Here is a 13,604-nt window from a genome sequence, read left to right on the forward strand (position 1 = left end):
CGCACAGCACTGAGCAGGCCAGGCAGGCCTGACCTTGTGCTGCCTGGTCCTCCGAGGGCTTTGGTCATTCTCTGCTTTAAAGAAAATAATTTTTTTTTCAAAGTAGAATCTAATTTTATTTTAACTTTTTAAAAAATTTTTATAAACATATAATGTATTTTTATCCCCAGGGGTACAAGTCTGTGAATCGCCAGGTTTACACACTTCACAGCACTCACCATAGCACATACCGTCCCCAATGTCCATAACCCCACCCCCTCTCCCGGCTCCCGGCTCCTCAGCAACCCTCAGTTTGTTTTGTGAGATTAAGAGTCACTTGTGGTTTGTCTCCCTCCTGATCCTATCTTGTAAAGAAAACAAATTTTTAATTGAAGAAAGATGTTCCTGATTTCCTAGCAAATTTAAGTTCCGACCAAGGCCTATATGGTCCAATCCCTCAGCCATCTTCTGGGTGGCTCCAGGGTGCCATCTGCCCCCTGTGACTCCAGGGGGCTACCCACACACTCCAGTCTTTCCACACACACGCCTGTCGTAGCCCTTCGGTGCGTGGCCCTTGTGCCTCATATTGGGAGGCATAGCTGGAGCGCCGCCTAGCCAGCTTTCTCTGGCCCGGCCTGTCCATACTCCACACTTTGGAGAGAATCACCCTCCCTGTGAGGGTGGAGCTCTGCAGGCCTCATTTGCCTTTACATGGCTTTGACCTAAGCACCCTCAGTGCTGTAAGGCCCGTCAGATGCCACCTTGCAATTCTGAGGGCTGCTCAGGCCCCAGCGCTGTGGCTCCTGCAGTCCGGAGGACTCACTTCTGCACCCAGACTTCTGAGTTTTCTCATGTGCTTACCTACCTCCACTCTTTCTCTGTGTGAACTCATTCTTTTTAAAGATTTTTTATTATTATTTGAGAGAGAACACAAGGGAGGAGAAGAAACAGACTCCCCACTGAGCAGAGGGCCCAATGTGGGACTTGATCCGAGGACCCTGAGCTCATGACCCAAACCAAGGCAGCCGCTCACCAGGTGCCCCTCAGTCTGAATTCCGTTCGGCAAATTTCCTAAACCCTAACTTTGGTCATTGTTCTGTTCATTTCCATGTTTAGGGATCTTGGGGTTGCAGAAAAGCCCCTTCATGATCTGTCCCCCTCCCCAGTCCCCCTTCCTGCCCACCACTCCCCTCGGTTCTTCCCACTCCTTGCCTCATTTAAGAACCGCCATCACACCTGTGCCTACTCAGGCTGACTTGGCTTAAGTGGCATTACCTCTTTTGGGGAGAGAAATCTTTACAAACCTCCCGGGGCTAGCCACTATTTTTTTGTCTTTTAAAAGTTTTTGTTAGGGGCACCTGGGTGGCTCAGAGGATTAAGGCCTCTGCCTTTGGCTCAGGTCATGATCCCAGCTTCCTGGGATGGCCCCACATTAGGCTCTCTGCTCAGCAGGGAGCCTGCTTCCCTTCCTCTCTCTGCCTGTCTCTCTGCCTACTTGTGATCTCTGTCTGTCAAATAAATAAAATCTTTAAATAAATAAATAAAAGGTTTTGTTAAACTATACTTTTATGGTCATGGATGTGTATTAGGAAGAAGAAAAACTTGCTAGGAAGGTGCTTAATTAGCGCTATCTGTAGCAGTTTTTAAAATTGGACATTTGGGGCACCTGGATGACTCAGTCATTACGTGTCTACCTTTGGCTCAGATCATGATCCCAGTGTCCTGGGATTGAGCCCCTAGTTGGGCTCCTTGCTCAGCGGGGAGTCTGCTTCTCCCTCTCACACTCCCCCCGCTAGTGTTCCTTCCCTCTCTCACTGTATTTCTCTCTGCCAAATAAATAAATATTTTTAAAAATAAATAAAATAAAGCCGAACATTAAGTATCAGATTCTCTACCTTCTGAAGAGCCTGGGCATTCCAGAGGGAGAATGTCAGCCTGGTGTCCCTTGTGTGTCTGTCCCAGAATCCCCTCCAGGCTGCCACATTACATCTCATTATGCCTCCTTGGGCTCCTCTTGCTGGGGCCATTTTCTCAGACTTCCCTTGCTTAGGAGGACCTTGACAATGGCGAGCACTGGTCGGGGGTGTTGTAGGATGCCCTCTATTGGAATCTGTCTGCTTTTCCCCCCTCTTAATTAGATCTTAATTAGACCGGGGTGATGAGTTTGCAGGTTGAGTGCCATTGTCCTCATGTGACAGCGAGGCTGCCTACTGTCAGCACGACCTGTGGCTGTTGGCGTTGACCTTGCCCACCTGGCCTGATAGAGGGTGTGTCACGTTTCTCCACAGTAAACTTGCTTGCTCTTCCCTCTTCCCTATCGCCCCGGATGGAAGTCACTGTGCACAGCCTGCATAGGTGTGGGGAATTACACGCTCCATTCATTCTGGAGCCAGTCAGCGAAACGAGGAGTTCTCTGGTGCTGCCTTAGGGAGGCCTTGTGGGTGGAAAGAAGGGAATCCAGAGAATTTAGAGGGTTTGTTCTCTCAAGATACTGTGACATGTGAGCAGGTTGGAGCCCTCACACTCCAAACTAGCTACAGCCCTTTCTCACGAAAAAGACAATGCAATATGCAGATGCTATTCTGTATGTAACTTCCAGACTTGGTTTACATTCTTCTGTACAGTGAAATAGGCTGTGGCTTTATGATTCCTCAAGTGTGTGAAGCCTGAGCTAAGTGAATGGTTTAAATTTGAAGTTAACAAACCTACATTTCATCTGCTAAGGGCACTCCAGGCTGTTCATCCTGCTTAAAGCACCCATGTGATAGTACACCAAAGTCCCATTAATTCAGACCTAACTAATTGGGAATTTGAAAGCTTAAACAGAGTTGCAGTTACCTTGGCATTGTATATAACAAAGAAGTATTTTAAATCAACATTTAAAAAGTGAGAGTAGGGTGGGGCGCCTAGGTGGCTCAGTGGGTGGAGCCTCTGCCTTCAGCTCAGGTCAAAATCTCAGGGTCCACATGGGCTCTCTGCTCAGAGGGGAGCCTGCTTTCCCCTCTCTCTCTCTCTCTGTCTGCCCCTCTGCCTACTTGTGATCCCGCTCTCTCTGTCAAAAAAAAAAAAAAGAAAGAAAGAAAGAAAAGAAAGAGTAGGGTATTAAAGCTGCATCTGAAGTATACAGTTTCCAAGTTGCCTTAAATATTTTTGGAGCCCTCAGACCCATTCATTCTAGTGATCCGTAGTTCTCTCTCCCATGTGGCCATTTAAATTGGAGTTCACCTAGTGTCTACTGTGTGCGGGACACCCAGGCTCTGAATCACCTCTTTATAACGCCTGATTTCATCTTCGTAATTGATGCCTTCTTCCATTGGTCCATATCCAGTGATAAAACCCTGCAGCTTAGCCGCCCATAAACTAGCAAGGAAGTCATGAAGCGAGCTCCTTCTCTGAAATCTCTCTCCCCTACCTGCTGGAGGAAAGGTTTCAACTCCTCAGGGTCCTTATTAGAAAGCCCTTACCATTTTACAGTGTATATCTACTCCCTTGAACTATGCTAGCAATTAATTTCTATGGCAACACGAAAGCTCTTTAGAAGTAAACTTGAACTCCTAGGCACAGTGCCTACTGGCTGGAAAGTACCCAACGTAAGAGGTGCTGAAATGAAACACAAGGGAGTAAAAGACAAGCTGTGGAAGACTAGCACCTCCCTGCACACAGCAGAAGGCATGCCTCCAGCCAGGAGAAGCGTGGCTGCGTGCAGAGCTCTCAGAGATTTCTGTCGGAACTGTAGTCACTCACTGCACATCATGCTTTGAAGTTGGGCTGTTTTGCAAACTACTTCCAGTCCCTGCCTTGTTCCTCAAAAGTTCTCAGTTTTAAGGATGAATTCAGCAAGGACCCTTCTTGAATTTCCCCAAACTAACCAGTCGTTGAAGAGGGGTCATGCTGGAAACATCGACCGCTAAGACTCTGACATAGAACGACAGCTTTTAAAAATAAAGGATATCTGAGGTGCCTGGGTGGCTTAGTGGGTTAAAGCCTCTGTCTTCAGCTCAGGTCATGATCCCAGCGTTCTGGGATTGAACCCCACTTCGGGCTTTCTGCTCAGCAGGGAGCATGCTTCCTCCTCTCTCTCTCTCTCTGCCTACTTGTGATCTCTGTCAAATAAATAGATAAAAATCTTTAAAAAACAAATAATTAAAATCAAATAAATAAAATTTTAAAATAATAAATAAATAAATAAATAGATAGATAGATAGATAGATAGATAAAGGACATCCTTACTGCACCAATATTTTATTAGGAAGTCTTGTCTCACCCACAGCTCTGCAAGAATGTCCAAGGTCCCAGGAAGTGTTGAGTCCCATACTCATGCCTGAGACCCTCCCAGGGAAGCGACACCCCAGAGTACTTTTGCAGAGCTGCCCCCTCCCTTCTGTGCCCCTTTCCCTCCTCGATGGTAGAAGCAAGCCTCTGGGTATGGCTTGTCCTCTGGGGACCCCTGGGATCCTGAGATCATGCTGTCACACCTGGGATATCGCCCACTTCACCGCTTGAACACTTGTAAGCCAGGAATGTCCCCCACAGGGGTAGACCCCTACCTAAGTCTTTCAATCATGCACCTGGTTGTCCATAGAAACTTTGCAGTAGGCTCCTTCAGGCAGGTGCCTCCCCTCAGCTGTTTCCACAGCCAGATCACCCGCACAACTGGTTCCCACCCAGGCCCCTTGGCCTCTGGAGCTGCCGCAGGCACCACAGTAGGAGCTGGAGGTAACTCTTGAGGTGGTTCAGCATCTTCTTCTGGGGCTGGGGCTGTCGGTCCAAGAAGAGAAAGTATCAACCCCATGATTGACTTTTGCATCGCTCCTAAATCAAGGAAAATTTCCCCACCGTTCAATGTTCTCTGAGTCCAGGAAGCAATCCCGAGAGGGTCTCCCCTGATAGCAGATCATGGGCACAGGGATCTGAGGCTACTCCTTACTCCCGGCCCACCAGATGACAGAGGCTAGGTCTGGGCGGCCTCCGCTGTTCCCTGCACAGGTCTATATCAGCCACCCCCTGTCCTCCTCAGATCAGCATCTCTCTGGTTCTCCTCCCTCTACCCCTCCCCCTGCTTGTGCTCTTTTCCTTCTAATAAAGAAATAAAATTCTAAAAGATTGAGTGTCAAAGTGTACCTTGAGGCCTGGCCGGAAACAACCTCCTGTATGTATTTTCTTGTCATCTTTCCTCTTGTACTGATGGCATCAGAGGTGCATGTCATCCCAGGGAGGGAGAAGGCCGATGGTGGAGGGACTCTGGGTCCTCAAAGACCACATATAGGATTTCAGTCTCTAATCTGAAGAACCACTCAGCACTGTCATGGGGCGAGGGGGGGTGGACTCTGTGGTGACAGGCTACCAAAATCTGGGGAGTTACTTGGTCATTCAGCGTAATGTAATATACCTCCGTACAGCATGTGGAAATGACCAAGTTCACTTCAATAGTGATCAGCCTAAAACCTTTAAAGAGGATCAAAGGGGCACCTGGCTTCCTCAGGCACTAGGATCCTTGATCTCAGTGTTATAAGTTCGAGGCCCACATCAGGCACAGTTAACTTAAAAAACAAAACAAAAGGCTTACACAGGACCAAAATCAGTGAGGCTCAAACAACGGAGCTGGTCTGTGCTGGGACGGATCCTGTCTCCCGTTCATTCAGCCACTGGGCACTGCGCACTCAGATGGTGCCAGGGCTTATCAGCCCAGCGGGTTCTCCTCGTGAGAGCTCAGGGTCTAGAGGAGAAGATGGACAAACGAGAAACCAAAATGTGAACGGGAAAAGCGATTGCTCCACAGCAAAAGACCAAGGGACACGACTAAGGCCCAAACTCCACCCGGTGAGGGGTATGACAAGGCTGTGCTGAGATGACACGGAGAATTCCTGCGGGAGGAAAAGAAGGAGACAGCCCTGCACAAATGCGAGTGCATTCCACCTGGTGGAGGGCACCATGGAGCAGAGGACTGGAGGTTAGAAAGGGGGCCAGGGTGGCCAGAGAAGCTGAGGAAGGACGAGAGTGGGAGGGGAGGAGGGCCAGGGCCCAGGAAGTTGGTCAGTATCAGTGCCCTTCTCCCAGGGCTGTGTGACCGCACTTCCCCACACTCAGTGGCTGAACCCACAAACGCTGCCTCGTGGTCTCAGGGGATCAGGAATCCAGCAGTGCTCTGCTGGGGGCTCCTGCCAGAGACTCTCCTTAAACTGGGCTGCTGACAACACCAAGGGAGGACCTGCTTCACCGAGAACCTGAGCACACTCAGGGGCATGGGCCAGATACAGCCCATCTCAAAGACCTGACTTCTGTCTGCTGTGGGCCCACAGGGCTGGGCCACATGCCTATGTCTGGGTCATGGTTCAACCTAGGGGCTTGTGCTCCAGTATGAAGATTGGAGAGAGAACATGGATCCAAGTCAACATGGGGCTGGGCAATGAGTTTTCGAACGAAATCTCAGAAGGGCCTTTGGATCACGTTGCCACGTTGTATGACATGGAAGTGAATCACCAAGTCCGGACTACAGTCTGGGGAGGGGGTCAAAAAAACATGTCTACAGAGGAGTTGGGGAACCAATGGAACCCCCGAAGGGAGACTGTGAAGATCCCTGCAGGGTCCGGGCCTTGCCCAGAATCAGACTGGTAGGGAAGCTTAGAAGGCATGAACCCAGCTCTTTGAGTGTCCTCAAAGTCGGGGTCCTGCATGCACCTAGCCATTCACTGGGGGCTCTGGAAAAGGTTGTCTAGAAGGAAGGGGCTGTCGACCTGGAAATGTTATGGGGCTGAGGGTGATCATTGATATCCTAGATAGGACACATCTCGCCAGGTTCTTGTCTGAGGAGGATACCAGCTCATGGCGACCCACTGCATGGACCCCTACCTGCATCACACCCTTTGGAAAGGAGGGAACAGCCTGCATCCCAGGACAGGCGGTCTCTAGGGGTAATGGTACATTCTGACCATCAAGGGCCAACTCCAGTCCCTTCTTTAGGGTTTGCGTTGAAAATTCAAAGCCTAAGATCGTGGGAAGGTATTACCCAGCCCTCTGTAAGTGGGGCTGTCCTCTTCTGGGACTCCAGAATGTGAGCACCGATGAACACATGTGTGCACACAGGAGCGAGTGTGCTGGTGCACACAAATACACACACCCCAGGAGGGACTGTGGGGTGGAATCCCATTAGTAGCAGATTCCAAGAAGTTGATAGGAGGGAGGAAATTGGGTCGGAGGTATTTCCTACCTGTGACAGCACTCCTCTAACATCAGAGCTATTATCCAACCTATGCCTGTGGACATCTGATAGAAAGACATGCTGGAAACATCCATATTTTGCAGAGAAGCCCATCCCTGTCAGGCACAATGGCTTATCTAGGGTCAAAACCAGGTAAGAATCGACAGTTGTGTCTGAAACCAGGTGTGTTTGCAAGCTGGGGCCCTGGCTGCTCCCAGACCTTCCCTGGGGGCCTGTGGAGAGGGGTGTGTTGGGGTCACTGTGTACAGATAAGACGTGTCCTTGCATGCAGAAAGGGGATGAGGAGATGGCAGACCGGAGCACTGATCATGTAGGGGTCCAACCAGGAGTGGGTCCCGGTAGGGGATCTCAGGCAGTGATGTCACTTCCTTGACCACCCGCCCCCAGAACTTGGAACCCCTGCAACTAGGCACCCACATTCTAGTCCGGTAGCAGGGTTACTGGGCTCAGGACATCTGACACAAAAATATGTTTTCCTCTTGTGTGCCGAGTTTCCGGGGCTCTGGGTATCAGAAACCCCAGGAAAATGGCTTGTTCCCATGCTGTAGACATTGGCTGAAACCACCCCCCCGATGCCTCAACACATTTCGAGGGAGACGCCATAAGGTACTTACTACTGAAGAGACTAGGCGATGCCCACCCCTCTGAACCGTCCTAGGGAAGCCCCATCCCTTCCTCTGGAGTTTGAGGGGAGGAGGGATATGTGGGGGTTCCCGCCCATGGGCTGGAGGAAGGTGAGCACAGTGGATACCCTGGTGATCCCTTCTTGTTTACACCAATGTCAGGGTGGGCAGGGTGCACAGGGGATTCCTGAGGTGCCTCTTAGCTGTGCCAGAGCACATCCAAGGCCCTGAAGCTGGGCCACGTTTCTCTCCTTGGGGGAGGGCTCTGCCACCTGGGCTGTGGTGTGTCTGCAATGGAGCGCCCTGGGTCTGAAGACCAGCAAAGGTTTCCAGACAGGGCTCTAAGGCCTCCTGCCTGGCTGCTGGGCACTGTCTTTACAGAACGCTCCAGAGGACATGGTGGAGGAGGTGAACGAGGAGAATCCTTGCTCTCCTTCCTCCAAGGACAAGAAGCCGCACAGGGCCAACAGAGTCTGGCGCTGGCTCAGGGTGAGTGCAGGTGCTGGGGAGACCCGACCCCTGGGAATCTGATGCAGCACCAAGGGCCCCACTTACTAGAAGCCAGCCTGGCCTCCTAAGTCCTGTACTCCCGTGAATCTGCATCCCCTCTCTTCCCCAAACTGGCCCTCATGGTCCTGGCCATGCATTGGATAGAAGCAGAGCCACTGTCCACATACTTATAGGAGTATCATTAAAGAGACTTTAGACCACGGATCATCCCACTGATCTAGACTCCTTTTGCCCTGGCCTAGGCATTTTCCTAACTCGTGCTCCCAGGTGTCCCCATTGGCCCAACAGTCCTTCCTCAAGTTCTTCAAGTCTTGCAAATCATCATTTGCAAGAGTGAGTTGGGAAACTCTGATCCAAAGGGACATGGGGCCCATGGTACTCTGTCTCTTGCTCTGCGCTTTGGTATTGATGGAACACATGGATGGGGCCCTCCCAGGGACAGGAACAGGGCCCTCACTGCACTGCGCTGAACGGCAGTCCAGAAGACCAGTCATTGATCACAGCCATGGAGCCCTTTACTGGGGCAGGACTGGATGTAATCCCTTTCTGTGACCAAGGCACAGTGCTGCATCCTACAGCCTCCGTGCCCTCCAATATTAAGCCCTCTCGCCTAAAACATCTCTGTGTTCTCATCTCAAGATATTTGGGGTGCCTGGGTGGCTCAGGGGGTTCAACCTCTGCCTGCAGTTCAGGTCGTGGTCTCAGGGTCCTGGGATCGAGGCACACGTCAGGAGTCTCTGCTGAGTGGGGAGCCTGCTTCCCCCTCTCTGTCTGGCTGTCTCTCTGCCTACTTGTGACCTCTCTCTGTGTCAAATAAATAAATAAAATGTCTTTTGAAAAAAATAAAAAGAATGGGCTATGTCATCAGAAATCATAGGATCCATGCCACTCATGCAGGGACATGCTATCGATACTCTACTCACAAAGGGTCCTGAGATACTAGCAAGTTCAGACATCATTTCTTTCAATTCTTTGTATGGATACCAAGAACATTTTCTCTTTACCTTAAAGGTTTCTTAACTGATTGGCTGATTGATGGATTGAGAGAGAGATAAGGGGAGAGTGGGGAGAAGCAGAGGGAGAGACAGAATCCTCAAGCAGACACTGCCCTATGGACACAGCCAGTTCTATGAGGAACAAAGCCTCAGGACACGGAGACCATGACCTGAAGCAAAACCAAGAGCCTTAGGCTGAACCCAATGAGACACTGAGTCACGTGATTGTTTTTCGGACTCTGGGCTCTCTTGTCCCACCTCTTACAGAAGTCCCTGAGATCTGGGGGCTCATTCTGCTCTCCAAGCCCCAACCTTCCTGGTGGCCAGAGCACTGACTCATGTCTCCTCTGATTCACCTCAGGGGAAAAATGGTTCAACCAGGAAGAGGACGAGGACCTCACTGCTGATGGCAGAGCGGGCCGACAAGCTGGAGGCCGCAATTGATCACCTGGTGCCTGCCATCCTCAGACAAGATCTACACTGTGTCCACACCTTTCTGGACACATACTACACCTTTGCCAGCACCGAGGAGGTGCTGGACCAACTATGTGCAAGGTGAGCACCCTCCCCTGCCCCTAACTGTCCCGTGGGAATAGGCCAATGCCTGGTTGTGAGACTTTGGCAGGTCCCCAAGCTTCCCCAAACTTTCCCTTACTCCTAACTGGGGCAGAGGTATTATAGGGACTCAATGGCAGGTGTCTGAAAGGATACCTGGCAGCCTGCGCCGGTGGAAAAGTCTGCCGGAGGGCCTGTGGGCATGCTCTTTGAACATTCCCGTGCCCCTCATGATGAAGCCTCTGCCTAATCCCTGACTCTCACTGTGATCTTGAGCTGGGCTCCTTTGCCATTGAAAGGGAGATCTGAGACTCCTTCTGGGGTCTGTGTGTGGGTGAATCCAGAGCAGGCATCCCCGGGGGTGAGCAGGGCCAGGCCCACTCAGATGTCGGTGATGGGCTGGTTGGGGCCCTTTCATTCAGCAAGCATTCAGGAAGCCCCAGTAGGAGGCGATTGTCTCGGAGCTGAATGGGATCCCGGCACAGAACAGACAGCACCCCAGGGCTGCAGGCTAGTCGAGGGTCAGATGGTGAAAGCCAACATCCACAGACATCTCATGTGATGCCCCCTGGCCTCCTCTAGATTCGGATGCTATTACTCCACGTATGAAGAGGTCAAGAGATCCCAGGACCAGCGCGACATGTGAGTAAGCTTTGGCTGCTCCAGGAGGGCCTTCCCTCTCCAGCAGGGCAGTGAGGGTCCTGTGAGTTCGAGGGGCTGCTGGACCTTCATGCACACCTCTGTGATTCCTGCTTTAGGGTAAAGGTCTGAGAGCTTCTACTGGAAACTGGGAAGGTGCCCTGGGGACCTGGGGTAGGTGTGTGAGCACTGTGGGAGAGCAGAGGGGGTTGGAGGACAGCTTCCACCCCTGAGAGGGTCATGCTCCATCCCTGCCCCCTCCCAGCCCTCTCTCTGCCCCAATTCTGGGACCCAGAACGCAGGATTTAGGAACCATCGCACAGCAGTCTGTTGGCACCTGCACGCTGGGTGCACAGAGGGGGCTCAGGGAGAGTGGTGACCCAGTAGAGCCCAGGGAGCAGCAGACATCCCACACCCTGTAGGAGATGAGTGTCAGTGGAAACAGACCCACTCTCATGGCACCTAGTGAATGGGCAGAGGAGGTAATGGTGGAGGTATGGGGAGGGTCCTGGGAAGGCCTGGCTAGAGACAGAGTCCCTTTGTTCCCTCCTCGGTTGGATCTTCACTGAGCAGAGGCGAGTGCAGTGAGGGTAATTAAGAGGCCAGGCACCACCCCTCCCTGGACACATGCAGTTGAATTCAAGTGGCTCGTGGGCAAGGAGACAGACTGAGGAGTGTGTCCAGCTCCCCTAAGAAGTCCAGAAATGCTCCCCCCACTGACCAAGGACTCCCACTCCTAGCAGCTTTTGGCCAGCCTGCCGTGTGGGAGCAGGCCTGTCTCAGGCAGGACTGCCAGGTCGCAGGTGGACAAGGACTCCGACTGGTCTCGGACAGGAGCTGGAAGCCCAGGGGCCCAGGTTCGCACAGGGGTTCCCTGGGATATTGGTTTGGATGCATACCTTGTCCTCTGACTTCTCTGCCTCCATGTCTGTCCCCAGGGCCGTCTATGCCATCCTAAACACCTGGGTGGAAAAGTATCCAGGGGATTTTGTGGAGCCTCCGGAGTTTCCCAGCTTGCATACGCTGCTCGCCTACCTGCAGGTCTATGTGCCGGGCTCGGACCTGCAGCGCCGTGCCCAGCTTCTGCTGCCAGAAAGGCAGCGCGCTGAGACAACAGAACCAGAGGCTGGGGGTGAGGAGGACTGGGGTTGACTGATGTGGGCCTGAGGAGGAGGCAGGGTGGGCCACCCTGAGGAAGCCTCCGTAGATTGTAATTGGGCCGAGAAGAGTGAGTCGTCTCAGATCCCTGTCCCCATGGGCTTCCCTTGCGGACACCTTCCAGGGGCTGGGTCTTGAACGCAGGCCACGCTGAGTGGTGGGGAAAGGGAAAGGTGAGAGGGAAGTCAATCAAGCTGATGATGCTTTCTCTTCTTGGAGCTACAGCACCGGCCCCAGAGCCAGATCAGGATGAGTCTCGGGAAGTTGTTCCAGCAGCCACTCTGGCACCCGCGGCACCTCTGGGGCCTGAGCTGGCCCCCGCCATCCCTGCTGCGGCTGCTCACTATGGGATAGGAAGACCAGTGACCCCCTCTGACCCGTTGGGGCCAGGGCAGATGGTCGTCAGGGCCCTCGTTCACTTCTCTGCCACGGAAGAGCCACCAGGCCTTTTGACTTTCCTGGATGACCAGCAGGGTCCTGCCCCCGAGCTGCCGCCACCTGCCTCCGTGGAGCAAGCAGGCTCGGCCCCCGAGCTGACGCCCCCTGCCTCCGTGGAGCAAGCAGGCTCGGCCCCCGAGCTGACGCCCCCTGCCTCCGTGGAGCAAGCAGGCTCGGTCCCCAAGCTGCCGCCCCCTGTCTCCGTGGAGCAAGCAGGCTTGGCCCCTGAGCAGCAGCTTGTGCTGGTTGGACCCCCAGAGCATATCTCCCCCTCCCCTGTCATTTCCTTTTTTATCATATTTGTGTTCTGTGTTCACCTCTATAATTACTTCATAGATTTAATATATTAAATAAAGTAGAACTTGATTTACATAACATTTTACTCGCATCCTTTGCAGTGGGATATGGAGGTTTCATTAGGTCCATTCAGGGTGTTGCACAACCATGTCATTCTACGACGTTTCCGTCACAGAGACACCCGCGCTCCTCATCGCTCACTGCTCTGTCCCTCGCCCAGTCCCTGCAACCGCTGCTCTGCTCTCTGTCTCGGCCACTTCACCTCGACTTGGATTTTCCTCTGCTGGAATCCTACAATATGGCCTTCTCTGTGTGTCTGCAGAACACAAGTGTGATTCCCCTCTTCAAACTTTGTTATACAAATAACATTTTATTACATAGGAATGTTCCTGAAAGAACAAAGATCACGGGAAGCCTCCAAATGAACTATTTTCATTCTGAGCTAGGTTTCCCTTTTAGAAGCATGCCTTGAAAAGCAGAAACCATGAGAGAAATGTCTGGGTCCAGGAGACACCTTTACATGCTTTCAATTTCCGGGGTAGTCTGCGTTTCAACTATTCTTATGGGCATCTTATCAAATATTAAAATCATATCTTAAATATTCTCCTTTCTTACTAACAAGTTAGGTCATAAAGAGTTCTTTAATCTTTATCCAGACTATGTCTATTTAGTCAATAATGATTTAAAGATGAAAAAAAGAAGGCACGTTCCTTCTACCAAGGAATAATCCCCCATCACACATGGCATCCTTCTTCCCTGCCTTTCCCTCTAAGTGTAGTGTGTGTGTGTGTGTGTGTGTGCGCGCGCTCGCGTGTGTGCACATGTGCGCACATGTATGTGACAGAGTGGGCCGGGGAAGGTTCCGGGGCTGTGCTCTTGTTCTTCCTTATGTCCCCTCAGTGGACAGACACTGTTGCTCTGTCCCCTTGGGCATTCTCAGTGACAGCATTCAGGAAACGCCTCTGTTGAACAACTAATTCATTTCCAGTTATTTGACCCTCATAAAGTAAGCGATAAGCATGTCTGTGCCATAAATGTCTGTTTCCTTAGGAATGATTCCTGTAAACACCAACACTGGAACACGCTTTACCCACTATCCCCTCCACCTGACTCCCTGGGCTGCTTAAGTTGCTTAGGCAGCAACTCTCTAAGAATTCAGATATGCCTCAGTCCCAAGGTGCTGCTCTCCTT

The 13,604-nt window shown here is 51.8% G+C and overlaps 1 protein-coding gene across 1 annotated transcript in view; it reads left to right on the forward strand.

The window, feature by feature from the left end:
• LOC309848752 (uncharacterized protein) overlaps positions 1-12,670 on the forward strand; it is a 114,509-nt gene extending 101,839 nt beyond the window's left edge. The window contains exons 4-8 of the mRNA XM_082700733.1: positions 8,203-8,310; positions 9,688-9,881; positions 10,464-10,523; positions 11,459-11,652; positions 11,898-12,670. Coding sequence (XP_082556859.1) covers positions 8,203-8,310; positions 9,688-9,881; positions 10,464-10,523; positions 11,459-11,652; positions 11,898-12,466 — 1,125 coding nt within the window. The 3' untranslated portion in view covers positions 12,467-12,670. The remainder of the gene's footprint in view (positions 1-8,202; positions 8,311-9,687; positions 9,882-10,463; positions 10,524-11,458; positions 11,653-11,897) is intronic.
• Positions 12,671-13,604: the final 934 nt, after the last annotated feature.

This window comes from Mustela nivalis, assembly GCF_964662115.1.
Source record: "Mustela nivalis genome assembly, chromosome: 15".
NCBI classification, from domain to species: Eukaryota; Metazoa; Chordata; class Mammalia; order Carnivora; family Mustelidae; genus Mustela; species Mustela nivalis.